General features: G+C 43.0%; 1 protein-coding gene and 2 non-coding genes across 3 annotated transcripts in view; 2 read left to right on the plus strand and 1 right to left on the minus strand.

Moving 5' to 3' along the window:
• Nucleotides 1–9,088: 9,088 nt before the first annotated feature.
• PTGES3 (prostaglandin E synthase 3) overlaps nucleotides 9,089–27,553 on the minus strand; it is a 32,473-nt gene continuing 14,008 nt past the window's right edge. Inside the window, exons 2-8 of the mRNA XM_066369839.1 lie at nucleotides 17,398–17,511; nucleotides 17,183–17,252; nucleotides 16,620–16,718; nucleotides 15,960–16,049; nucleotides 11,872–11,934; nucleotides 10,674–10,698; nucleotides 9,089–9,983 (exon numbers count right to left, since the gene is read on the minus strand). Of these exons, the coding sequence (XP_066225936.1) occupies nucleotides 9,964–9,983; nucleotides 10,674–10,698; nucleotides 11,872–11,934; nucleotides 15,960–16,049; nucleotides 16,620–16,718; nucleotides 17,183–17,252; nucleotides 17,398–17,511 (481 nt within the window). The 3' untranslated portion in view covers nucleotides 9,089–9,963. The remainder of the gene's footprint in view (nucleotides 9,984–10,673; nucleotides 10,699–11,871; nucleotides 11,935–15,959; nucleotides 16,050–16,619; nucleotides 16,719–17,182; nucleotides 17,253–17,397; nucleotides 17,512–27,553) is intronic.
• On the plus strand, nucleotides 13,249–13,324 carry TRNAG-ACC (transfer RNA glycine (anticodon ACC)). The gene has a single exon. It is a non-coding gene; the product is annotated as a tRNA-Gly (tRNA).
• On the plus strand, nucleotides 22,972–23,047 carry TRNAV-AAC (transfer RNA valine (anticodon AAC)). The gene has a single exon. It is a non-coding gene; the product is annotated as a tRNA-Val (tRNA).

Below are 27,553 nucleotides of genomic sequence, written 5' to 3' on the forward strand. Positions count from 1 at the left end.
GTATGTGCTCTGACAGGATCAAAACTGCAACCTTGGTATATCCGGGTGAATCAGCTGAGCCAGCTAGCTGGACGACACTCTAATCACCTGGCTGAGTGACCTGGCCAGGGCACAAGGCTTTTTTGATTACTATATTTTGGACAACTTTTTTTTTTTTTTTTTTTTGCATTTTTCTGAAGCTGGAAACAGGGAGGCAGTCAGACAGACTCCCGCATGCGCCCGACCGGGATCCACCGGGCACGCCCACTAGGGGGTGATGCTCTGCCCATCTTGGGGCGTCGCTCTGTTGCAATAAGAGCCATTCTAGCGCCTGAGGTAGAGGCCACAAAGCCAGCGCCCGGGCCATCTTTGCTCCAATGGAGCCTTGGCTGCAGGAGGGGAAGAGACAGACAGAGAGGAAGGAGAGGGGGAGGGGTGGAGAAGCAGATGGGCGCTTCTCCTGTGTGCCCTGGCCGGAATCAAACCCGGGACCTCCGCACGCCAGGCCGACGCTCTACCACTGAGCCAACCAGCCAGGGCCTGGAGAACTTTTGGTGTCAGTACATTTATGTTTACTTTATCAATCATGAGTGCACATAACGCCATAAGAATGTGTAATAATTTACTCCATTAATGGTAATTTGGATTGTGTCAAATGACTATTAATTGTAATATTGATTAAAGAAGGAAATCTTTATTTTATTATTATTTTTTATTTAAGTGAGAGGAAGGGAGATAGACTCCTGCATGTGCCCTGACTAGGATCCACTCAGTGACCCCCATCTGAGGCCAATGCTCTGCCCATCTGGGGCCATGCTCGCAACTGAGCTATTTTTAGTGCCTGAGATGGAGGCTCCATGGAGCCATCCTCAGCACCAGGGGCCAATGTACTCAAATCAATCAAGCCATGGCTGCAGAAGAGGAAGAGAGAAAGAGTAGGGGGGAGGGGAAGAGAAGCAAATGGTCATTTCTCCTGTGTCCCCGACCAGGAATTGAAACTGGGACCTTCACTTGCTAGTTGATGCTCTGCCACTGAGCCAACAGGCCAGGGCTGAAAAGAGAGATCTTGTACACAACATCATTGTGTAAACCATCTAGTACTTAATATTAGATTCCTAGAAATAAAATGTTGGCTTAAAATTATGTTCCTTTAAACAAAAACAAACAAAAAAATATGTTTTTTTTAGCTGTGGCTGGTTAGCTCAGTCAGTTAGAGCATTGTCCTGAAATGCCAAGGTTGTTGGTTTGTTCCTGGTAAGGGCACATTCTGAAAGCAACCAATGAATGCACAACTAAGTGGAATAACAAATGGGTGCTTCTCTCTCCCCCTTTCCTCTGTCTCTCTAAAATTAAGCAACTTAAAAAAAAATTAGCTTGACCTGTGGTGGCGCAGTGGATAAAGCGTCAACTTGGAAACGCTGAGGTTGCCGGTTCAAAACCCTGGGCTTGCCTGGTCAAGGCACATATGGGAGTTGATGCTTCCTGCTCCTCCCCCCTTCTCTCTCTCTCTCCCCTCTCTATAATGAATAAATAAAATCTTAAAAAAAAAATGTTCATTTAAATGAAATTCTGCCAAATGGCCTTCTAAAACCATCTTGCTAATTTACCAGGTCCCCAGAATCCTTGCCAAAATTAAAAAAAAATGTGGCTAACATTAAATAAAATTACTTTGATTAGATTTGCCTTTCTCTAATTTCTAAGATGGAATACTTTAATGGTTATTGGTCACTTATTTCTTCAGTGAAATACTGTCCCTACCTTTTGCCGGTTTTCCCCCTATAGGCTTGTCATAGTGATTATAAGTGATCTTCAAACGCCTGACTGGTGGTGGCACAGTGGATAGAGCGTCCACTTTGGAAGTCTGGTTCAAAACCCTGAGGTTGCAGCTTGAGCTCTGGGTCACCAGCTTGAGTGTGGGGTTGCTGGCTTGAGTATAGGATCATCGACATGATCCCATGGTCACTGGCTTAAACCTAAAGATTGTTGGCTTAGCTTGAGCCTGCCAGTCAAGGAACATATGAGAAGCAAACAATGAACAACTAAAAGTGACACAACTACACTGCTCACAAAAATTAGGTGATCAGGGAACGTGCAGATACTCTAGTACTTTCAGTCTGGTATAGTGCATTTTCATCAATGAAATTAAAGTTGGTTTAGCATCTCATTTGCATAATTGAACAACTTTCTTTGACTTGTTGTTCTAATGTTCTTAATAAAAAAAGCCAAATGCATTTTTATCACTTCATATTCATTTTGAAATATCCTCTCATTTTTGTGAACAGTATATGAATTAATGCACTTTGTCTATCTCCCTTCCTATCACCAAAAAAAACCACAAGTTGGTTAAGTATGTTGTAAATATTTTCTAGTATGTTACTTATCTTTTAAACCAATAGTATCTTTGATCTATGTAATTTTATTTTATTTTTTTAATTTTATTTATTCATTTTTAGAGAGGAGAGAGAGACAGAGAGGGAGAGAGAGGAGAGAGAGACAGAGAGAGAGAAGGGGGGAGGAGCTGGAAGCATCAACTCCCATATGTGCCTTGACCAGGCAAGCCCAGGGTTTCGAACCGGCGACCTCAGCATTTCCAGGTCGACGCTTTATCCACTGCGCCACCACAGGTCAGGCCTGATCTATGTAATTTTATTTTATTTTATTTTATTTTTATTATTTTTTTTTTTTTTGTATTTTTCTGAAGCTGGAAACGGGGAGAGACAGTCAGACAGACTCCCGCATGCGCCCGACCGGGATCAACCCAGCACGCCCACCAGGGGGCGACGCTCTGCCCACCAGGAGGCGATGCTCTGCCCCTCTGGGGCGTCGCTGTGTTGTGAACAGAGCCACTCTAGCGCCTGGGGCAGAGGCCAAGGAGCCATCCCCAGCGCCCGGGCCATCTTTGCTCCAATGGAGCCTTGGCTGCGGGAGGGGAAGAGAGAGACAGAAAGGAAGGAGGAGGGGGAGTGGAAAAGCAAATGGGCGCTTCTCCTATGTGCCCTGGCCGGGAATCGAACCCGGGTCCCCCGCACGCCAGGCCGACGCTCTACCGCTGAGCCAACCGGCCAGGGCCAATCTTACATTTAAAATTACATAGATCTGGCCCTGGCCGGTTGGCTCAGCGGTAGAGCGTCGGCCTGGCATGCAGAAGTCCAGGTTCGATTCCCGGCCAGGGCACACAGGAGAAGCCCATTGGCTTCTCCACCCCTCCCCCTCTCGTTCCTCTCTGTCTCTCTCTTCCCCTCCTGCAGCGAGGCTCCATTGGAGCAAAGATGGCCCGGGCGCTGGGGATGGCTCCTTGGCCTCTGCCCCAGGCGCTAAAGTGGCTCTGGTTGCGGCAGAGCGACACCCCGGAGGGGCAGAGCATCGCCCCCTGGTGGGCAGAGCGTCGCCCCCTGGTGGGCGTGCTGGGTGGATCCCTGTCGGGCGCATGCGGGAGTCTGTCTGACTGTCTCTCCCCGTTTCCAGCTTCAGAAAAATACAAAAGAAAAAAAAAAGTAAGATTAAACATTTTATTTGTAGCTTCTAGATTTTTTTTGTATCATACTTCGATTTCCCCCTATCATTAGGTAAGAATTTGATTAATGAACTTTTTTTTTCTTCTTTCTTTTCTTAGAGGCAGAGATAGACAGGGACAGACAGACAGGAACGGAGAGAGATGAGAAGCATCAATCATTAGTTTTTCATTGTGACTTCTTAGTTGTTCATTGATTGCTTTCTCATATGTGCCTTGACCGCGGGCCTTCAGCAGACCGAGTAACCCCTTGCTGGAGCCAGCGACCTTGGGTCCAAGCTGGTGAGCTTTTTTTGCTCAAGCCAGATGAGCCTGCGCTCAAGCTGGCGACCTTTGGGGTCTCGAACCTGGGTCCTTCCGCATCCCAGTCCGACGTTCTATTCACTGGGCCACCACCTGGTCAGGCTGAACTTTTTTTTTTTTTCTATGAGTGGGCCAGGAACTACCTGCATCTGGTAATCACTAGCTAAATAGAGTTATTGAAATTGTTTCTCAGTGGCACTACCCACATTTCAGATCCTCAATAGCTCTATGTGGCTGGTAGCTACTCTATCAGACAATAGATAGATTTCTTTCCTCACAAAAACTCACATTGTAAAGCACTGGTATCTCAGCAGAACCAAATGATTCAGAATCTGCATTTTAGATCTAAAACAGTGGTTGTCACACTTAAAACCAGAACACCTAGTGAACCTGACTAGTTGTGGCACAGTAGATAGAGCATCGACCTGGGACACTGAGGTCCCCTGTTCAAAACCTCAAGTACAGGCTTGAGTACAGGCTTGCCAGCCTGAGCGTGGGAATCACTGACATGATTCAAAGGTCGCTGGCCTGAGCAAGGTGTCACAGGCTCCGTTGGAGCCCCCGGGTCACGGCATGTATGAGAAGCAATCAATAACTAAAGTGAAGCAACTACGAGTTGATGCTTCTCATCTTTCTCCTCCCTCTCTCTCAAATTAATAATAAAAAAAAATCACCTAGAACAGTGGTTCTCAACCTGTGGGTCACGACCCACAGGGTGACCCACAGGTTGAGAACCGCTGACCTAGAGTTTTAGACAGATCACTGGACTCTACCAAAGTTTCTGATTGAGTAGGCCTGTTTTGGGGGGGCCTAGAATTTATTATATTTCTAACCATTTCATATGTGGGACTGATGCTGCTAGTCTGGGGACCACACTTCAATCAGATCGCAAGTATCAGTTAAATTGCAAATTCCTGGGCCCCTCATGCACCTAATGCCTCTTAGGGTTAAGACCTAGGAATCCACATCATCAGAGACCATGATTTTCATCCAGAACCACTGGGTTCAGCCTGACCAGGTGGTTGCGCAGTGGATAGAGCGTCGCACTGGGATGCGGAAGACCCAGGTTTGAGACCCCGAGGTCGCCAGCTTGAGCAAAAAAGCTCACCAGCTTGGACCCAAGGTCGCTGGCTCAAGCAAGGGGTTACTCAGTCTGCTGAAGGCCCGCGGTCAAGGCACATATGAAAAAGCAATCAATGAACAACTAAGGTGTTGCAAAGCGCAACGAAAAACTAATGATTGATGCTTCTCATCTCTCTGTTCCTGTCCGTCTGTCCTGCCTATCCCTCTCTCTGTTTCTGAAAAAAAGAAAAGAAAAAAAACCCCAACAGAACCACTGGGATCAAAATGAGCCAGAGGGCTAGAGATAGGGAACTAGACCTAAGAGGCTAATTAGTTGTGAGAAAAGAACAATGGTTGAGGAACAGGTATACTCTTCTTTTTTATTTGTATTTTTCTGAAGTTGGAAACGGGGAGGCAGTCAGACAGACTCCCGCATGCGCCTGACCAGGATCCACCCGGCACGCCCACCAAGGGGGCGATGCTCTACCCATCTGGGGCATCGCTCTGTTGCAACCAGAGCCATTCTAGTGCCTTAGGCAGAGGCCACAGAGCCATCCTCAGCACCCAGGCCAACTTTGCTCCAATGGAGCCTTGGCTGCAGGAGGGGAAGAGCGAAGAGAGGAAGGAGAGGGGGAGGGGTGGAGAAACAGATGGGCGCTTCTCCTGTGTGCCCTGGCCAGGAATCGAACTCGGGACCCCTACACGCCAGGCTGACGCTCTACCACTGAGCCAACCGGCCAGGGCCACATACTCTTCATGGAAGCTGTTAGTGTAGGGGAAGCAGCTTTCTAGTTCCCTCCTGAATTTAGGGTTATTATGATACAGTTAAGGAAGTGTTGCTAAATACAGTATGGAAGTGAAGGTCACTGATTTGAGGCTAAGAAATTTATGCTCGAGATCTAGATAGGTTCTTCACATAAACAATGAAATTATTCATGCTGACAATGTAACTTGTAAGCAAGTTACGTGATTTGGTTTTCACTTTGGAAAAGACTGTTAAGTATTAAAAAAGCAAAGCAAGACAGGCCAAATCTTATTTAACCACCTACGTATTTCTGGAATACGCCTCTCCAGATCTCACTGCCAGTGCCTAAGTTTACCTCTTTACTAAACTTTTGCTACTTGAATTGCTGCACTAACTTGTTTCCTTGCCTCCAGACCTACTCACCAAACATTACCCACAGATATTCCTGAAATGTTTACTGAATCTTTGCGTCGTGTTGTCCTAAGGGGTAGAGATTTAATGGTGATGATATACATTATTCTCTGTTTTGGTAGGAATAGATATACAATAACTAATCATATGTGGCTAATGTTTAAATTAAATCCACAGGTCTTAAAAGCATATATAAAAACAAAAATAATTTTTTTTTTTTTTTTTTTCCATTTTTCTGAAGCTGGAAACGGGGAGAGACAGTCAGACAGACTCCCGCATGCGCCCGACCGGGATCCACCCGGCACGCCCACCATGGGGCGACGCTCTGCCCACCAGGGGGCGATGCTCTGCCCATCCTGGGCGTCGCCATATTGCGACCAGAGCCACTCTAGCGCCTGGGGCAGAGGCCACAGAGCCATCCCCAGCGCCCGGGCCATCTTTGCTCCAATGGAGCCTTGGCTGCGGGAGGGGAAGAGAGAGACAGAGAGGAAAGTGCGGCGGAGGGGTGGAGAAGCAAATGGGCGCTTCTCCTGTGTGCCCTGGCCGGGAATCGAACCCGGGTCCTCCGCACGCTAGGCCGACGCTCTACCGCTGAGCCAACCGGCCAGGGCCAAAAATAATTTTTTTAAAAAAATTTATTTATTCATTTTTAGAGAGAAGACAGAGAGAAGGGGGGAGGAGCCAGAAGCATCAACTCCCATATGTGCCTTGACCAGGCAAGCCCAGGGTTTTGAACCGGTGACCTCAGCATTCCCAGGTTGACACTTTATCCACTGCGCCACCACAGGTCAGGCAAAAAACCCCAAAAATAATTTAGGGGCTATAGTAGACAAGGTACCTGCCTCTCCTCTCCATCCCAGCCTACGTTCTCAAGTTTGGTACTATGCTGGGTGAGCCATGGGTAACAAACAGCTTTATTTGATGTTAGTATACAAGTCCAGTTCATTATCACGTTTTGTTTTTTCTTTTTTTTACAGAGAAGAGTCAGAGAGAGGAATGGACAGACAAGAATGAAGAGAAATGAGAAGCAACAATCATCAGTTTTTTGTTGCGACCCCTTAGTTGTTCATTGATTACTTTCTCATACGTGCCTTGACCGTGGGCCTTCAACAGACCAAGTAACCCCTTGCTTGAGCCAACGACCTTGGGTCCAAGCTGGTGAGCTTTGCTCAAGCCAGATGAGCCCATGCTCAAGCTGGTGACCTTGGGGTCTCGAACCCGGGTCCACCACATCCTAGTCCGATGCTCTATCCACTGCGCCACCGCCTGGTCAGGCTGAAAAAGAACCTTTGAAGGACAGATGGAATTAGAAATCCATCCAGCTATACTGAATTTGCTATAGTCCAATGGCTGGCAGTAAGCCAAGGGTCCTTAATGAAACTTTTAATTTCCAGATCCAACTGAGTTTTTTGTCTCTGGCTCAGTGTATAAAGTGTTGTGCCAGCATGCCAGAGGTCACGGGTTCAACCCCTGGTAACAGAAAAAGCAGTCAATGAATACACAGATAAATGGAACTAAGTGAAATGAGGTGATGCTTCTCTCTCTCCCTCCTCCCCAAACCAATGGGGAATAAAGTTTTTTCAATTACAAAACTGGGGAGATCTCAGCTGGCCAAGGATGTCAGATCTCACTCTCACCCTAGTCCTTGGGTCCTCCCCTGAAGCCCTTAAATAAAATGATTTGATCCCAATCCCCAAAATAGTTTTCAAAGAAAAACTAAAAATTGATTTTTCAGCTTTTAAAGTCTTCCTCTGAAGACCTGTGGCAGCTCGGTGGATAAAGTGTTGACTTGGAACTCTGCGCTTGCCAGTTTGAAACCCCGGGCTTGCCCCATTAAGGCACATATGAGAAGCGACTACTTTGAGTTGATGTTTCCTTGTCTTCTCCCCTGCCTTTCTCTTCCCTCTTGAAAATCAAAAAAATCTTTTAAAAAAATTTTCCTCTTAAGCTAAGAACTACACTACCTACCAGTTATACCAATATGGCTGCCATGCTCCAAAGCAAGGAAACCATGCTTGTTTATTTGTAAAAAAATTTTTTTCTGTTGATCTCACTGAGCGAGGGAAAAACAGCAACATTTGAGCTGTTCCTGTATGCCGACTGCAGAACGATCAACAACCTTTGTACTTTGGGACAATCCACTAAGCAACTGAGTTATCCAGCCAGGGCTCCATGTTTAATACATTCTTAAAAATTTTTAAAGACTTTATTAATTTTAGAGAAGAGAGAGGAGAGAAGGGGGGAGGAGCAGAAAGCATCCACTCCCATATGTGCCTTGACCGGGCAAGCCCAGGGTTTCAAACTGGCGACCTCAGCATTCCAGGTTGATGCTTTATCCACCGCACCACCACAGGTAGTATGTTAAGTTCAAACATACCTCCCCCAATGTGGAAAAACCTAGGACTTTGAGGAAACTGCAACCCCTTAAGAGAAGAAGAACCCAAGTTACTCCTATCACATAACAGAGTTGAATATCAAATGTTCTGCCCTAGGGCTCCTGAAAAGTAGAAAGATTTTCTAGTTGTAGCATTTTAAGAATATAGTGTTAAATATCACTCTGAAGAGTCATAACGGGAAGAGAAAAGGTTGTTTCATGCCGTATGCACACCTATTACCATACTTCCCATTAACCTAGTTTTGGTCCAATGTTTGTTCCCCAGCCTTACCTGTGAGCTCCAAACACAGCAATTACCTAGAAGATTAATCTTTGTAACACCAGCACTTAACACAGCTATGAAACACAGAAGTACTGAAATATGAAGTTTTTCTAGGCTATGACAAATATGCAGAAGCTGGAGAAAATAAAAAACTGCCAAAATGCAGAATCTCAAAAATTTAGAGGACAACACATTCTGTTTTATTTTAATCAAATCACACTTTCTTTTCCAACTGCTACGAAGTGCATCTACAATTTGCTATTACAGATCCACTTTTAAAAGTTTTCCTGTGATATTACAGCAAACCTTTTTTCAAACAGAGAAATAATCCCAAATTCTCCCTCAAGTAAAAATAACTTCAGTCCAGTAAATAATATACATGAAATTACAGTAAACCAGACACTTAAAAGAACAGCCAAGAAGTCTTCCAACAGTTTATTAGAAAGAATGTAGACATTAAAAAAAAAATCCCCACTGTCATGAACATAAATTGAGGTTTTCAGCCGTGGTACAAGCTGGTTCCAAAAAAAGAAATAAAAAAATCCAATAGTGTATTAACATTTTTCCACTCATTTGCCATACTGACAGTGCAAATACAAATTTGGTCTAAATGTACAGACTCTCAAGCAACAATGTACAGCCTTTCTTTGTCCTCCATGCTAAGAGATGTAAAAGTTCAAGGGTCAAACAATACCAAATGTATAGGCTTCAAAAACCATCTAAGTTTTTAGGGCATTCACTAGTTTTAGCTAAGATACATTTGGAACACTGACAAGTGATCACTTATGTACAATAATGTGAAGTAAATTTTTGAAAAATAAAACTTTAGTGGAACAATCCTGAATATATCAAAGGGAACAAAGGTTACCAGTTTAAGGTATCAACCAATTTGTGTCAGCCAGTTTGAGTCATGTTCTAAAATCTAAAACTTAGTTATCTTTCTGTAATCCAAGAGCTTCCTATCATGTCAGTATATATGTTATGAAGTAAAGGAGACTTAGGCGAAATGTTTTTATCACAACTGCTGTATCAATTGCCTAGGACCTCAACAGCGTGATGAAAATCTGAGAAATGTTCATGCATAAGGTTACTGCCTTAGCTGACTTAAAATTGCCCCATACAATGGTACTTATCAACCCTTAATGAAGCCTTTAAGAAAAACAGGTTGAAAAATGGGTTAAAGGTGGCAAATGCATCATCTGCCTTTAGAGCTATCAACTCAGGAATTCTCTCAATTATGAAATCTTGCAGGGAAGTTAATTTTCTTTCTCAAAATCCGGTGATGACAACATTCCTTACTCCAGATCTGGCATTTCTGAAAGGATTTTAAAAAAGATTAGTATAAAGCACAAGGAAATGATACACCAAATTCAAAGTCTTAGAGGAAAAGCAGACAGCAACAGTTCAATAGTTTCCTATATTTTTAAAAATTGAGTCTCAAATCATTCAAATTTCTGCGTTAGCTGTTTTATTAGCAGCCATAAAGAAATAATCATTTTTCTAAAAATAAATTATAAAGAAGTTAGTTTATTTGAGTTTGATGATTTTTTTTTTTTTTTTTTGTATTTTTCTGAAGCTGGAAACGGGGAGAGAGTCAGACAGACTCCCGCATGCGCCCGACCGGGATCCACCCGGCACGCCCACCAGGGGCGATGCTCTGCCCACCAGGGGGCGATGCTCTGCCCCTCCGGGGCGTCGCTCTGCCGAGGCCAGAGCCACTCTAGCGCCTGGGGCAGAGGCCAAGGAGCCATCCCCAGCACCCGGGCCATCTTTGCTCCAATGGAGCCTTGGCTGCGGGAGGGGAAGAGAGAGACAGAGAGGAAGGAGGAGGGAGGGGTGGAGAAGCAAATGGGCGCTTCTCCCATGTGACCCGGCCGGGAATCGAACCCGGGTCCCCCGCACGCCAGGACGACGCTCTACCGCTGAGCCAACCGGCTAGGGCCTGAGTTTGATCTTTGATGTGAAATATCACTGTGTAAAATATTCTTTTTACAAAGACACTTACTTTCATCATCACTGTCTTGTGAATCCTGCAGAAGGGGAAATAAAAAAAAAATTACCAAGTTGATCAAACATTACTCTGCTAATTGAACAATTTGCCTTAAAAATCTGAAGAACTGTACTTTTCATTAAAGTAACAAAGATATATGTTACATCAGGCTTATGAACTTAATCAGTTGACTTAATAATAGGTTTATTGAAAACAAACAGATGTACAGCTGAGATGTGTGCCTTTTGGTAGGAATTGAGCCCACCCTTTAAATTCCTCCCTATCAACCAGACTGAATCTTGGTATAAAATGGTTTCTCTTCTCTCTTGACAATCAATGAAAGAAGAAAATGGCTCAATACAAAGACCACTGAACTGATAGAAGACAATGAACTCTAATCATAGCTGGTGAATCGTCAAGTATTTTTTCCTAACTGTATTGAACAAATTTCATAATGATCTTAACAGAATGCCAGATGGGGAATGTTTAGAATGAACCAGTATATCCTCTTATAGATTCACAACAACCATATGCTTACTATAATCTCTGACCAATCCTTTTATAAAACCTATTTTGCAAAAACAATCCCTAAACTTACTCTTAATCAAATAAGGTATATGTATGTCTCTATGCAATGATTCTTCTGAAACCTGGTCCTGGCCCTGGCCGGTTAGCTCAGTGGTAGAGCGTTGGCCTGGGGTGTGGATGTCCCAGGTTCAATTCCAACAGGGCACACAGGAGAAGTAACCATCTGCTTCACTACCTCTCCCCCATCTCTCTTTCTCCACCCATCTCACCCCTGCAGCCATAGCTCAACTGGTTCCAGTGAGTTGGTCCTTGTGCTGAGGATGGCTCCCTGGAGCCTCCCCCTCGGGCACTAAAAATAGCTCAGTTGCCGAGTATCATCTAGCAGGAGGCTTGCCAGGTGGATCCTGGTGGGGTGCATATGGGAGTCTGTCTCTCTGTCTTCCCTCCTCTCACTTAATAAATAAATAAATAAATAAATAATAATAATAATTACAAAAGAAGAAAAAGAGAAAAGAAAATCTGGTTCCTTGGGACACTAGGTTCCCTAAGGTACCCATCCCTCAAAAATAAGCACATTTTAAAACTGGTTTTCCTTCTGTTAGAACAAAAATACCCTATATCAAACACCTATAAATACATTGTTTCTTACTATTAAGAGTAAACAGAAAAGATTTTACAGACTTACATCATCTGCTCCATCTACTTCTGGTAAATCTACATCCTCATCACCACCCATGTTGTTCATCATCTATTTCAAGTGAAAAATTAGTTTTAAAAATAATGTTAAATTAAGCCTTAATTATTACCTTGCATGTCCAGAATAAACTTTATGTCTGCCATAGATTTCCATCAATAAAAAAAGCAAAACATTAAGTACCTTCCTTTCTGGAAAAGGTAGATTACAAGTAATTGTATAAAATCCTGAAAAGCTGTAGGAAAGTCAAAACTAAGTTCCATCAAAGAAAAGTGAAGTTATTAAAATTCATTCAGCAAGATAATCTAAGTATGATACAGAAATCAAACACCTAAATCCTCCTGAATAGCTGTTACCACTGATGGCTAAGGAAGAGAATGGGATTCATTTGTACTTGTAAAGTTTCTGTTTTTTAGGCAGAGAGAGAAAAGGGAGGGAGACACACAAATAGGAAGGGAGAGAGATGAGGAACATCAACTCAAAGTTTCAACACATTAGTTGTTCATTGATTGCTTCTCCTATGTGCCTTGCCTGGGGTGGGGGTGGGGAGACCCTCCAGCTGAGCCAGTGGACCTTGGGGTTCAAGTCAGTGACCTTTGGGCTCAAGCTACCAACCATAGGGTCATATCTATGATCAAGCCAGCGACCTCAGGGTTTCGAACCTGAGTCCCCAATGTCCCAGGCTCTATCCATCGCACCACCGCCTGGTCAGGCTGTATATGTAGTTGTCAAGTTTTGTATTCTAAGCTATCTGATACATATATGTATTATGGTATTCTCATTATAGTTTTGAATATTGTGAAGAACTAATAAATGATCTATAATAAAGTCCTTCAGGATGATTAATTTGCATTAAAGGCCTGAAAACTGAATCAAAGGTCAAACAGCAATAACTAAGTTAGAAATAGAAAATAAACATAAAAGATACACACAGTAGAAAATAACCTTGCATATATAAACACCATGTATTCTTAAAATCAACTGGGACCAACAACAGAACATATGTACTTATATGAAGTACTAGTTTCCCATCTTTAGTTGTCTCTCACTTTCTTTTTTTTTTTAGTTGTTTCTCATCATAAAGCAAGTAGTGTATTATTTAAAGAGGTACAAATAGTCAAAGATGAAACTACCTATATTATCAGATGGGGAAAATCTTATCTTAAGTTACCACTTTTCTATATGGTTTAAACTTTTAACAATTTAAAATATTTACCAACCGTGTATAACTTTGTAAATAAAAATCAAAAGACTTCAAAAATATATGCTTTGACCCTGGGTAGTTCAGCTATTTAGCAGATCGTCTCAGTATGCCCTGGTTGCGGGTTCAATCCCCAGTCAGGGCACATACAAAAATTAATCAATGAGGCCCTGGCCGGTTGGCTCAGCGGTAGAGCGTCGGCCTACCGTGCGGAGGACCTGGGTTCGATTCCCGGCCAGGGCACATAGGAGAAGCGCCCATTTGCTTCTCCACCCCTCCGCCGCGCCTTCCTCTCTATCTCTCTCTTCCCCTCCCGCAGCCAAGGCTCCACTGGAGCAAAGATGGCCCGGGCGCTGGGGATGGCTCTTGGCCTCTGCCCCAGGCGCTAGAGCGGCTCTGGTCGCAACATGGCGACGCCCAGGATGGGCAGAGCATCACCCCCTGGTGGGCAGAGCGTGCCCCATGGTGGGCGTGCTGGGTTGATCCCGGTCGGGCGCATGCGGGAGTCTGTCTGACTGTCTCTCCCTGTTTCCAGCTTCAGAAAAATGCAAAAAAAAAAAAAGAATCAATGAGTGCATAAATAAACAGAACAAATCAATGTTTCTCTCTCTCTCCCCCTCACTCCCTCTCTAAAATCAACAAATTAAAAAATATATATTGCTCCCAAAAATCAGGGGATATTTCAAGGCTTCATATGTATTTTGAAATATCCCCTAATTTTTGTGAGCAGTGTATATGTGCTTACCTGGACTGTAGAGTTAAATACCTAGTCAAATTTCTCTCAGTATAAAAATTCTGGGCAATCCAGTCAAATATGAGCAATTAGTAAATCTTCCCTATGTCTGAAGACAATGTTGAACACCTTGGTTAAGTTTCTTACAGCAGGAAAAATGCTCAAAATGTGCCAGGCACAATGTGAGGTGCTGAGGATACAATGGCAATAGATATAGATGCAGTAAAAATTATACTGAATAGAAAGGCAGTGAAAGATAACAGTATTAAGAAGTTGTTACTTGCACAACTGGGAAAATGATGGCACCAAATACTCAGGTAAGAAATAGTGGAGTTGAGGGAAATCACATGAATATCCTCCCTTCCCTCTTTTGAAATTAAGGGAATAGGGAAGAGGGAAAGAGAAACACCGATTTATTGTTCCACCATCTATGCATCCATTGGATGATTCTCTTTTTATTTTTTAAATTTTTGACAAGATAGAGAGGCGGACAGACAGGAAGGGAGAGAGAAATGAGAAGCATCAATTCTTCGTTGCGGCACATTAGTTGTTCACTGGTTGCTTTCTCATAATGTGCCTTGAGGGGGGGAGGGCTACAGCAGAGAGAGTGACCCCTTGCTCAAGCCAGTGACTTTGGGCTTAAGCTAGTGACCCCATGCTCAGCTGGTGAACCTGTGCTCAAGCTGGTAACCTTGTGGTTTCAAACCTGGGTCCTCCGCATCCCAGTCTGACACTCTATCCACTGTGCCACCACCAGGTCAGGCCATTGATTGATTCTTGTATATAACCTGACCAGGGATGGAATCTACTACCTTGGCATACTGAGATAACACTCTAACCAACTGAGCTATTTGGCCAGGGCCTCACCATGATTCTTGTGTTTAAAGGTTTATATTCATATCACATGGCTCCAAAATGCTAGCCAATTACTATACTCATGGTCCAAAAAAAAAAATCTGTTCCAGTGTTGAAATAAAAACCAGTTTCATGGCACTGATTGACTGTATGGTTTATTTTTGGTCTTTATATATATACTTTTTTAAAAATTTGATTTTAGAGAAAGAGAAGGAGAGAGGAAGGGCAGACAAGGAGAGAGGGAGATAGAGGGAGGGAGAGAAGAGGGAGGGATAGAGATATAATTATTGAAATTCATGTATTCATTGGTTGACCACTGCATATGCCTTGACTGGGGATTGAACCCACAATTTTGGCACATCAGAACAATGCTTCAACTAACTGAGCTATCAAGGCTTTATACATCAATTTTAGAATATAACACTAGTTTGTATGTATGTATGTATGTATGTATTTATTTATTTATTGGCAGAGACAGAGAGAGGGACAGATAAGGACATACAGAGAGGAAGGAAGAGAGATGAGAAACATCAGTTCTTCATTGTGGCTCCTTACTTGTTCATTGATTGCTTTCTCATATGTGCCTTGACCAGGGGGCTACAGCAGAGCGAGTGACCCCTTGCTAGAGCCAGCAACCTTGCGCTAGAGCTGGTGACCTTGGGGTCTCAAACCTGGGTCCTCCACATCCCCATCTGACATTCTATCCACTGCGCCACCGTCTGGTCAGGCAGAACTTAACACTAGTATTAAAAAAACTGTACATTTTAGGATTAAATGACTATTGTTAAGATCTTATTTAGGCCTGACCAGGTGGTGGCGCAGTGGATAGAGCGTCGGACTGGGATGCAGAAGACCCGGGTTCGAGACCCTGAGGTCATCAGCTTGAGTGCGGGCTCATCTGGTTTGAGGAAAAGCCCACCAGCTTGAACCCAAGGTTGCTGGCTCCAGCAAGGGGTTACTCGGTCTGCTGAAGGCCCGCGATCAGGGCACATATGAGAAAGCAATCAATGAACAAGGTGTCGCAACGCGCAATGAAAAACTAATGATTGATGCTTCTCATCTCTCTCCATTCCTGTCTGTCTGTCCCTGTCTATCCCTCTCTCTGACTCACTCTCTGTCTCTGTAAAAAATAAATAAATAAAGATCTTATTTAGTTTTACTGTAGAATGGCTTTCTAAGTAAAGTAATGCTATGGGTTAAATAACACTAGATGCCTTCAAACCAAATAAAATTCACCACTCAGAAATATATTGGGAAGGAAGGCAGAAGAATGTATTTAAAAGAACTTACCTCAGAGAAACGATCAAAATTAGACATGTCTTCATCTGAATCATCTTCCCAGTCTTTCCAATTATTGAAGTCCACACTAAGCCAATTAAGCTATAGACCAATACAAATATCACCCTATGGTTAGGTTAACTAGCATTCATTGATGTACCTTAAAACTACATTTTTTTGAACTGTGGGTTCATACACACTAGTGAGTCATGAAATTAGCACAAAACAACAGACTAGAAAAATCAAAGTGAAATCAATACAGTTTCATGAAGCTTTTTAAAAACAAACCTACTTTTCAAAGCTACAACACAGATTCACTGGTAGGAACTATGCCAAGATACCTGGTTAACTTATTTTATTTGGTAGTACCACAATATGCTCCCTGTGTAAGTAAGAAAGGCATCTAAGTTAAGTCTGCCTCTTGAATGCAAAAGATTCTGCATCAACTAATGACTGATCTTATTCTGACCACACCAGGCCTTCAGTTAAAACGAATGAAATCTCAAAATAGAGAAAAACACAGACACAAGACTGGTAATACTTAACTATGAAACAAACACTATGTTCCTTATACAAAACAAATGTATTTCTTATTAAAGTAAAACCATCAAACTTTCAATAATAATAATTAAAAAAAAAAAAAAAAAAAAAAAAAAAAAAAAAGAAACCTACCTTTGCCCTTTCTTTTGTTAACCTTGGCCATGACTGGCCAGATTCCCCTTTTCGTAAACAACATAAAATTGACCTGTCCGTTCTTTTATGCTTGGAATCCTAAAAACAAAAATGAAAGCACTATCATACCATTTATCTCTCCAGTATCACTATAAGAAGAAGCTTGTCATTCCTCACCTCTTTTTCTTTCCCTACATTTTCCCTGAACTCTGAAACAACCTCTAACTACTAAAAATTTCACAAGCTATCCAATTGCAAAAGAGTCCATTTTCTTCCCCATACAAGGTGAATAGAATGAAAACTTAAAAAAAAAAACGAATATGGCATAATCATAGAACAGTTAAAAGATTCCATACTTAGAGTCTAATAATGAAAAGAAAAACAAAATGAGTATGCAGAAAAGAGGTTAGAAGGGGGAAAACACCACAAAATATAAATAAATATAACTAGTTAGCTCTCTGAACTGTTAAAAAAAAAATTAGTGCTTACTGATAAAAAGAGTAATTGACATTATGTCTACACTTCATGATTTAAATCAATATTAAAGCATCAAGACTACTTACATTTGGATCAATACAGTGAAAAAGATCAATTTCATTTAAATGTTTAAAATTATCACTTCCTCCAAGACAACTGTGAAAAAAGAAGAAAAAAATGAGCCTCTTCAAAGAGGTAAAGATTAGTAAAATTAACTTCAGCGAAAACACAAAACAAGCAAGCCAAAGTTATTCAATTGTCTGAAATAAGATTTACCCAATTATGTAAAATGGAAATCTACCTGAATGTAAGTTTGGATTTTTCAAAATTTACATTAACATCTTTACTGTCTTCAACACAAAATTCAATGAAGACATAGTCCCTTCGATCGTACCACTTCGCAGAAGCAGGCTGCCTAAAAGGGATAAAATTAGACAAAGCTGAAATTCATTAACTGAATATTTACATAACCTCCAAAGTTTGGCATATAAATAACATTTCTCTATTCCATTAGAGCATTAACTACTTTAAGGCAGTTTACTACAATTTCTTTTCTTAAAACATTTTAAAAAATTGATTTTAGTGAGAGAGGGGAAGAGAGAGGAACATAGATCTGTTCCTGTATATACCCTGACAGGGGGTCAAATGGCAACCTCTGAACTTCTAAACTATGTTCTAACACAGTGGTCCCAACCCCCAAGGCCACGGACCAGTACCGGTCCGTGGGCCATTTGGTACCAGTCCACAGAGAAAGAATAAATAACTTACATTATTTCCGTTTTATTTACATTTAAGTCTGAACGATGTTTTATTTATTTTAAATGACCAGATTCCCTCTGTTACATCCGTCTAAGACTCAACTCTTGACACTTGTCTCAGTCACGTGATACATTTATCCGTCCCACCCTAAAGGCCTGTCCGTGAAAATATTTTCTGACATTAAACCGGTCTGTGGCCCAAAAAAGGTTGGGGACCACTGTTCTAACAAATCAAACTATCCAGCCAGGGTATTTATTACAATTTCTAAAGAAAACTAAATATTTACTCTTAACAGCTACTTTTCAAGTTAAAACACAATGACACTGACTTGTAAAAAAAAAAGGATTTCAAATTAAAACAATGCTCAGTAGAGTTAACTATTTAGGTAGCCCTGTCAAATTTTGTAAACCATTCCTTCAGAGTCCTGCTTCTAATATTAAACTTCACAGAATTAAAAAGTTATAACTAATCCACTATCAAATAGTACATGTAGTAGTCAACATTTTTACTTACAATGAATACTAGAAACTATGGGGATTGAAATTTAAAAGTATGAGAAAAGACAGTAATTATTCTCAAACAAGTTCTCACCTGAGCTTACTTCTGACTATGAAAGGCAGCCATTTTTCCCCCCCTGCGCAAACAAATCTTTCTAACAAACTTATGATTCTAAATGATGACATTACAACTCCTGGCTGGGTAGCTCACTTGGTTTAAGTGTCTTCCTGATACCCAAGGTTGTGGGTTCAATCCCCAGTGGTGAGGGCACATACAAGCAGCAACCAACAAACATATAAATAAGTGGAACAATAAATCAATGTTTCTTTCTCTCTCCCCAACCCCCTTAGAATCAATCAATAAAAATTTTTGCCTGACCAGTAGTGACACAGTGGATAGAGCATCAACCTGGGATGCCGAGGTCTTAGGTTCCAAAACCTCATGTCACTGGCCTGAGTGCAAAACCATTGACATGATCCCGTGGTTGCTGGCTTGAGTAAGGGGTCAATGGCTCAGCTGTAGCCCCCCAGTCAAGGAACATATGAGAAGCAACGAATGAACAACTAAGGTGCCGCAACTACGAGTTGATGTTTCTCATCTCTCCCTTCCCATCTCTATAAAAAAAAAAAAAAAGGAAAAAAAATTAAATGACATTAGGTGAATTAAATTTCTTTACAGCCTCACCTTTATACTATCTATACATGTACTCAATATATTAGAGTTTTTGCCTTTTCCTTATTATTCATGTGCTCCTGTTCTTTGTAATACAGTATCATCCCTGTCTTCAAAATGTCAGTTGCCTAGAGCTCTACTTATCCATTAAAATATGGCTAAAAAACTGCTAAAAGTGCCTGGCCTACGGTGGCAGTGTAGATAAAGCGTCGACCTGGAACACTGAGGTTGCCAGTTTGAAACCTTGGGCTTGCCTAGTTCAAGGTATATATGACAAGCAAGAAAGGAACAATTAACTATGAGTTGATACTTCTCTCTTCTCCCCTGTAAAATCAATATACAGCTAGTGCTTGACTTACGACCACGATTGGTTCCAACAGACCAGTCGTAACACGATTTGGTCTTAAGTTGAGTAGGCTATATGTACAGTACTGTGAAATAATGTTATAAAAATCTTTAAGTCGGCCCTGGCCGGCTGGCTCAGTGGTAGAGTGTCGGCCTGGCATGCAGGAGTCCCGGGTTCGATTCCTGGCCAGGGCACACAGGAGAAGCGCCCATCTGCTTCTCCACCCCTCCCCCTCCAGCAGCCAAGGCTCCACTGGAGCAAAGTTTGCCCAGGCGCTGAGGATGGCTCCATGGCCTCACCTCAGGCGCTAGAATGACTCTGGTTGCAACAGAGCATCGGCCCCTGGTGGGCATGCGGGGGAGGGAGGGATCCCGATCCGGCGCATGCAGGAGTCTGTCTGACTGCCTCCCTGTTTCCAACTTCAGAAAAATACGAAAAATAATAATAATAATAAAAAAAATCTTTAAGTCATATTTTATCATAATTTTTCATTATTGTTATATATAATTTTCTTTGTTCATTTTATGCCATTTGTATCATCTCTACACCATTTTGTTTCTTAATTTTAAATTTGTCAGGTTTAAGTAAAACACTGCATTACCAGTACAACTGGTTTAATATTTGCAAAGACAATTTCCACTTGGCAGACATCTTGGGAGGGGTTTGATGAAAAATATCCAAGACACAAAACACAAATTGCTGTACCGAGTCCGAGATAACAGTTGAAATGGTGCACACGGAGATGGTAGTGCTGCCGGAAGCTCGTCCATACTGTCCATGCGCCCAGCTGGGCAACACGCACTGCCAGACACGGAGCAGTCGTGGCTAGTGATTGTGGTCGTAAAGTCAAATGGTCGTAAGTTGCATAGGTTGTAAATCGATCAGTATTTGTATATATATATTTAAAGCAAGAGAGAGACAGACAAAAAGGACGAAAGACGAAAAGCATCAACTCATAGTTGAGGCACCTTAGTTGTTCATTGATTGCTTTCTCATATGTGCCTTGACGGGGAGTGTGTGTAGGGGGAAGCCCTCCAGCCAAGCCAAGTAATCCCTTGCTCAAAGATGAGCCCCCTCAAGCCTGCGACCTGGGGTTTTGAACCTGGGTCCTCAGTGTCCCAGGCTGACACTCTATCCACTGCACCACTGCCTGGCCAGGCAATAAATAAAACCTTAAAAAAACTGCTAGAAGCAAATATAATTGACTAATAGTTGATAAACATTGTACGTGATGGCCCTGGCTGAATGGCTTAGTTGGTTTAGTGCATTGTTCTGATATGAAAAGTTGCGGATTCAATCCCTGATCAGGGCATATCAATAAATTAAAAGAAAAATTATATGTGATAAATACTTCAATTTTTCTGTACACCTAAGATTATTTGAAAATAAAAGTTAAAGCCCTGGCTGGGTAGCTCAGTTAGAGCGTCATCCCAATACACTAAGGCTGTGAGTTTGATCCCCAGTCAGGGCACATACAAGAATCAACCAGTAAATAAACAGATGGGTGGAACAACAAACTGATCTCTTAAAAAAAAAAAAAATCCAGCATAATAAAATTTAATTTTTTTTTTTACAGAGACAGAGAGAGAGTCAGAGTGAGGGATAGACAGGGACAGACAGGCATAATAAAATTTAAAAGTATTAGTTATTGTATGTTAAAATACTACTCATAAATCAACTCAATTGAAAAAAAACTGTTGTGTTACGAAGCTCTGAAATTCTCAGCCCTAAGGAGTAGCAGTTTCAAGTCCCTTTTACAAATAAAAGTTGAAATTAACTGTTCACCAATATTTTTATACAACTGTTAAACTTGACTAGTCACTCAATTCTGGAAAACTGGTATCAGATCTAAAGTAAACTAAGAATTACATTGGCAGTATCCAAAATCTAAATACCAGCAAATCAGCAAGGGTGAATCTACTTTTTAAGGCATCTGTTGGTTGGTTAAAAAAAAAAAAGAGACTTTTAAATGCCTCTGAAAAAGATGTCTAACCAAACTTCTATGAACTATGGAATCACAAACTCTAATGTATTTTTTTTAACTTTTATTGATTTAAGAGAGAGGAGAGAGAGAGAGAAGGGGTGGGGAAGCGGGAAGCATCAATTCATAGTAGTTGCTTCCTGTATGTGCCTTGACCAGGCAAGCCTGGAGTTTTGAACTGGCAACCTCAGCATTGCAGGTCAAGGCTTTATCCACTGTACCACCACAGGTCAGGCTAATGTGAGTGTGTTAGTAATACTGGACCCCGTGAGGCAAAAGTAGGTTAACAGTTGTTTGTATGAAAACTAAATACAATAAATAATGCAAGAATAAAGCATGAGCTTCATGTATTCACAAATGTACACCTATTATAGCCCCACCCTGTATAACCAATATATAATTTTACAGTTTTATGAATAGGTCACACATTATTTCTACTCATTTTCTTGCCCAAACAGTAATTCTCAGTATGTGGTAACAGTTTTTTTTTTAAAAAATAATGTTCATTTTATTTTTTAATTTTTATTTATTTATTTTTTACAGAGACAGAGAGAGAGTCAGAGAGAGGGATAGACAGGGACAGACAGACAGGAATGGAGAGAGATGAGAAGCATCAATCATTAGTTTTTCATTGTGCATTGCAACACCTTAGTTGTTCATTGATTGCTTTCCCATACGTGCCTTGACTGCGGGCCTAAAGCAGACCGAGTAACCCCTTGCTGGAGCCAGCGACCTTGGGTTCAAGCTGGTGGGCTTTTCCTCAAACCAGATGAGCCCGCGCTCAAGCTGGCGACCTCGGGGTCTCGAACCTGGGTCGTCGGCATCCCAGTCCGACGCTCTATCCACTGCGCCACCGCATGGTCAGGCAACATAGTTCTTTAATTGAAAATATTTGCTAGGCCCTGGCCGGTTGGCTCAGCGGTAGAGCGTCGGCCTAGCGTGCGGAGGACCCGGGTTCGATTCCTGGCCAGGGCACACAGGAGAAGCGCCCATTTGCTTCTCCACACCTCCGCCGCGCTTTCCTCTCTGTCTCTCTCTTCCCCTCCCGCAGCCAAGGCTCCATTGGAGCAAAGATGGCCCGGGCACTGGGGATGGCTCTGTGGCCTCTGCCTCAGGTGCTAGAGTGGCTCTGGTCGCAACATGGTGACGCCCAGGATGGGCAGAGCATCGCCCCCTGGTGGGCAGAGCCTCGCCCCATGGTGGGCGTGCCGGGTGGATCCCGGTCGGGCGCATGCGGGAGTCTGTCTGACTGTCTCTCCCTGTTTCCAGCTTCAGAAAAATGAAAAAAAAAAAAAAAAAAAAAAAAAAGAAAAAAAAAAGAAAATATTTGCTGGCCTGACCTGCGGTGGCGCAGTGGATAAAGCGTCGACCTGGAAATGCTGAGGTCGCCAGTTCGAAACCCTGGGCTTGCCTGGTCAAGGCACATATGGGAGTTGATGCTTCCAGCTCCTCCCCCCTTCTCTCTCTCTGTCTCTCCTCTCTCTGTCTCTCCCTCTCCTCTCTAAAATGAATAAATAAATAAAAAAATTAAAAAAAAAAAAGAAAATATTTGCTAACTTAATAATTAAACTTTAAATGACTAGGTTTATGGACTTTCAAATTCAAGTAACCAGATAAAGGCCCTGGCAGGTTGGCTCAGCGGTAGAGCGTCGGCCTAACGTGCGGAGGAGCCGGGTTCGATTCCCGGCCAGGGCACACAGGAGAAGCGCCCATTGGCTTCTCCACCCCTCCGCCGCGCTTTCCTCTCTGTCTCTCTCTTCCCCTCCCGCAGCCAAGGCTCCATTGGAGCAAAGATGGCCCGGGCGCTGGGGATGGCTCTGTGGCCTCTGCCTCAGGCACTAGAGTGGCTCTGGTCGCAACATGGCGACGCCCAGGATGGGCAGATTATCGCCCCCTGGTGAGCAGAGCGTTGCCCCATGGTGGGCGTGCCGGGTGGATCCCGGTCGGTCGGGCTCATGTGGGAGTCTGTCTGACTGTCTCTCCCCGTTTCCAGCTTCAGAAAAATGAAAAAAAAAAAAAAAAAAAAAAAAAAAAAAAAAAAAAGTAACCAGATAAGCCCTATTTAAAAAAAGCACTAATGATAACAATCTGGGGCAATGAACAGATTAATTTTATTATTTCAATACTACTATGCATTTCTAACTAAAAGAAACCAGAATTCCTACAGAGAGATGGCTGATCTCAGGCCTGAGGTGGGAAATATAGATGACCTTGAGACATCTTGTGCAAATAAGGCTAGTAAGGAAGAGGTCAGTCAAAACAAGAGGCAAACCCCACCCCCCCAAAAACACAAGAGGCAATAATTAAGGTCTCTCACATTGGCCAATGACAATTACAGCATCAGAAAGAATGACTGCAAATTGATTCAATACACTGAATATAAAACTCGAGTCATATTAACAAAAGAAAAGACAAACTACTACCTATAATTTTATATCACTAAAAGATGATACAGGCTCCAATTTCTTTATAGATTGGTAATTAAAGAGAATCAAGTACTGTCCCTACTTTCCCTTTATGAACCTTTATTCATAACTGAATAGGGCCAGTTAACAAAGGAAACTTCTTTACAGAATTCCAGCTTTGGTGTGGACTAAAACAAGGGGGGTATCACTATTTTGCAGCCCTTTGACTTGGCAGTGAACATCAATGGATAAAATGATTAACAACAGCAACAAGACTAACAACTGATAAAGAACTTAAGATCTCAGCATCACTGAAAGTGAGACAACCAAACACATTCCTTTTAATTTGATGTAACATGATACATTCCACAGTAAATTTAATTTCAGTCTACAGAAAGAAAAGGAACAAGTTAAATGATACCACAAAGAGCCTGACCAGTGGTGGCCTACTAGATAGAGCATTGACTGACCTGGGACACCGAGGTCACACTGGCTTGAGCCCAAAAAGCCACTGGCTAGGCTGGAGCCCCTGCCCCCCATCCACATATGAGAGCAACCAATGAAGAATTCAAGTCCTGCAACTATAAGTTGATGCTTCTCATCTCTCACTTCCTGTTTATCTGTCCCCCTTCTCTCTCGCTAAAAAAGACACCATTAAAGAGGGAAGATCCTGGCCTGACCTGTGGTGGCGCAGTGGATAAAGCGTCGACCTGGAAATGCTGAGGTCGCCGGTTCAAAACCCTGGGCTTGCCTGGTCAAGGCACATATGGGAGTTGATGCTTCCAGTTCCTCCCCCCCTTCTCTCTCTGTCTCTCTCTGTCTCTCCCTCTCCTCTCTAAAATGAATAAATAAAAATAAATTTTTTTTTTAATTAAAAAAAAAAAAAAAAAAAAAAAAAAAGGAGGAAAGACCTTGAGAAAACACAGAAGATAGTTATGTGCAACCTAAGGGAAGCTAAGAAGTGGGGCCTCAGAAGAAACTGACCCTGCTGACACCCTGATCTCAAACTAACACCTTCCAGAATTGTGAAAAAATACACTGCTTACCTCACCCTGTCTCTGGCACTTCAATATGGCAGCCTTAGCTAATACAATCATTTTCACAATAATAAAAAGAAAATTAAAGATCTAAACCATAGGAGCCAAAAATGGTTTTTTATATTTTTAAAGAGTTGAAAAGCGGCCCTGGCTGGTTGGTTCAGTGGTAGAGCGTCGGCCTGGCTTGTAGGAGTCCTGGGTTCGATTCCCAGCCAGGGCACACAGGAGAAGCGCCCAACTGCTTCTCCACCCCTCTCCTTCCTCTGTCTCTCTCTTCCCCTCCTGCAGCCGAGGCTCCATTGGAGCAAAGTTTGCCCAGGCGCTGAGGATGGCTCCATGGCCTCTGCCTCAGGCGCTAGAATGGCTCTGGTCACAACAGAGTGATGCCCCAGACGAGCAGAGCATCGCCCCCTGGTGGGCATGCCAGTGGATCCCAGTCAGGCGCATGCGGGAGTCTGTCTGACTGCCTCCCCGTTTCCAACTTCAGAAAAATACAAATACAAAAACAAAAACAAAGAAACCAAGACCAGGAGATTTCCTGTGGCCTACAAAGTCTAATATTTACTAGGTGACCCTGATCTAAACTATCTAAAATGTACTGAGGGACCCCTAAACAACCTAAACCAGTAATTAACATATATTCACTCACCTTACCAGTGGTGGTACAGTAGATATGAGTATCAACTTGGGACGCTGAGGTCCCAGGTTTAAAACCCAGAGGATGCTGGCCTGAGCAAGAGTTGGTTCAAAGGCTTGGCTTGAGCCCCCCAGTCGAAGCATACATGAGAAACAATCAATGAACTAAAGTGACACAACTGCAAGTTGATGTTTCTCATCTCTCTCCCTACCTGCGTCTCTCTCTAAAAAAAAAATTTCATTCATTTCAAAGGGAAATAGATTTATGAAATCCCTTTTTGTCTGCAACGAGGATCATATCTTTTTCTCCTCTTAACCTAGAGAGAGTTTACTTAGCTTTAACTCTAGCTCCTAAACTTATGGGATCTATCTCTAGCTTTATATTAACATTGGCAAAATTCATAACGACAGTGTAAGTCTGTTAATTCAGTTTAAGAGTAACACACCTGCCCTGGCCAGTTGGCTCAGTGGTAGAGCAATGGCCTGGCATGCGGGAGTCCCGAGTTCGATTCCCGGCCAGGGCACACAGGAGAAGTGCCCATCTGCTTCTCCACCCCTCCCCCTCTCCTTCCTCTCTGTCTCTCTCTTCCCCTCCTGCAGCCGAGGCTCCATTGGAGCCAAGTTGGCCCTGGGCGCTGAGGATGGCTCTGTGGCCTCTGCCTCAGGTACTAGAATGGCTCCGGTTGCAGCGGAGCAATGCCCCAGAGAGGCCGAGCATCACGCCCCCCACCCCCGGTGCGCTTGCTAGGTGGATACCGGTCCGGTGCATGTGGGAGTCTGTCTGACTGCCTCCCCATTTCCAACTTCAGGAAAAAAAAAAAAGAGTAACACACCTATAGATGCAAAATTGTTTTCACTTTAGCAAACTTACATAAATAATCCACTACTTCCCCTGGCTGGTTGGTTCAATGGATAGAGCGCTGGTCCAGTGTGTGGATGCCCCGGCCTGAAACCCCAGTCAGAGCATACATGAGAAGCAACCATCTGCCTCTCTTCCCCTCCCTCTCCTTTCTTTCTCTTCACCTCTCACAACCAGTGGCTTAAGAGGTTTGAGCATTGGCCCTGGTGCTGAGAACAGTATCAGCCCTAGACAGCAGTTGCTGGGTGGACCCGGGTCCAGGCATATGCGGGAGTCTATCTACTCTCCTCTCACTTAAAAATATATATAAATAAGCCCTGGCTGGTTGGCTCAGTGGTAGAGCGTCGGCCTGGCGTGCAGAAGTCCCGGGTTCGATTCCCGGCCAGGGTACACAGGAGAAGCGCCCATCTGCTTCTCCACCCCTCCCCCTCTCCTTCCTCTCTGTCTCTCTCTTCCCCTCCCGCAGCCGAGGCTCCATTGGAGCAAAGATGGCCCGGGCGCTGGGAATGGCTCCTTGGCCTCTGCCCCAGGCGCTAGAGTGGCTCTGGTCACAACAGAGCGACACCCCGGAGGGGCAGAGCATCGCCCCCTGGTGGGCGTGCCGGGTGGATCCCAATTGGGCGCATGTGGGAGTCTGTCTGACTGTCTCTTCCCATTTCCAGCTTCAGAAAAATACACACACACACACACAAAAATATATATATAAATAGCCTAACCTGTGGTAGCGCAGTGGATGGGGCGTTGACCTGGAACGCTGAGGCTGCTGGTTCAAAACCCTGGGCTTTCCTGGTCAAGGCACTTGTGGGAACTGATGCTTCCTGCTTCTCCCCCCTTATCTCTCTCTCTCTCTCTAAAATGAATAAAATCTAAAAGTATAAAAATATATATATATAAATAAAATAACAGTAATCCACTACTTAAAACTATACCAAAAAAAAAGCCAGTGAGACTTTCCAAACTCTTCTGATAAGAAAGAAGTTCAAAGCTCCACATAGGGCTATGTCAATTCAAGTAACTAAACCTTGCATAAGTTAAAATTCTCCATAGTTTTAACTAGTATTTCTTAGCTTGTCTTAAAAGGAGGTCCTTTGAAGACAAAGTCATGAGCCTGGCCTGTGGTGGCGCAGTGGCTAAAGTGTTAACCTGGAATGCTGAGGTCACAGGTTTGAAACCCTGAGCTTGCAACAAGCAATCAATGAACAATTAAAGTGGAGCAACTATGAGTGATACTTCTCACTCTCCCCCCTTCTCTCTGTAAAATCAA

The sequence above is a fragment of the Saccopteryx leptura genome, chromosome 2 (genome assembly GCF_036850995.1).
Source record: "Saccopteryx leptura isolate mSacLep1 chromosome 2, mSacLep1_pri_phased_curated, whole genome shotgun sequence".
Classification (NCBI taxonomy): domain Eukaryota; kingdom Metazoa; phylum Chordata; class Mammalia; order Chiroptera; family Emballonuridae; genus Saccopteryx; species Saccopteryx leptura.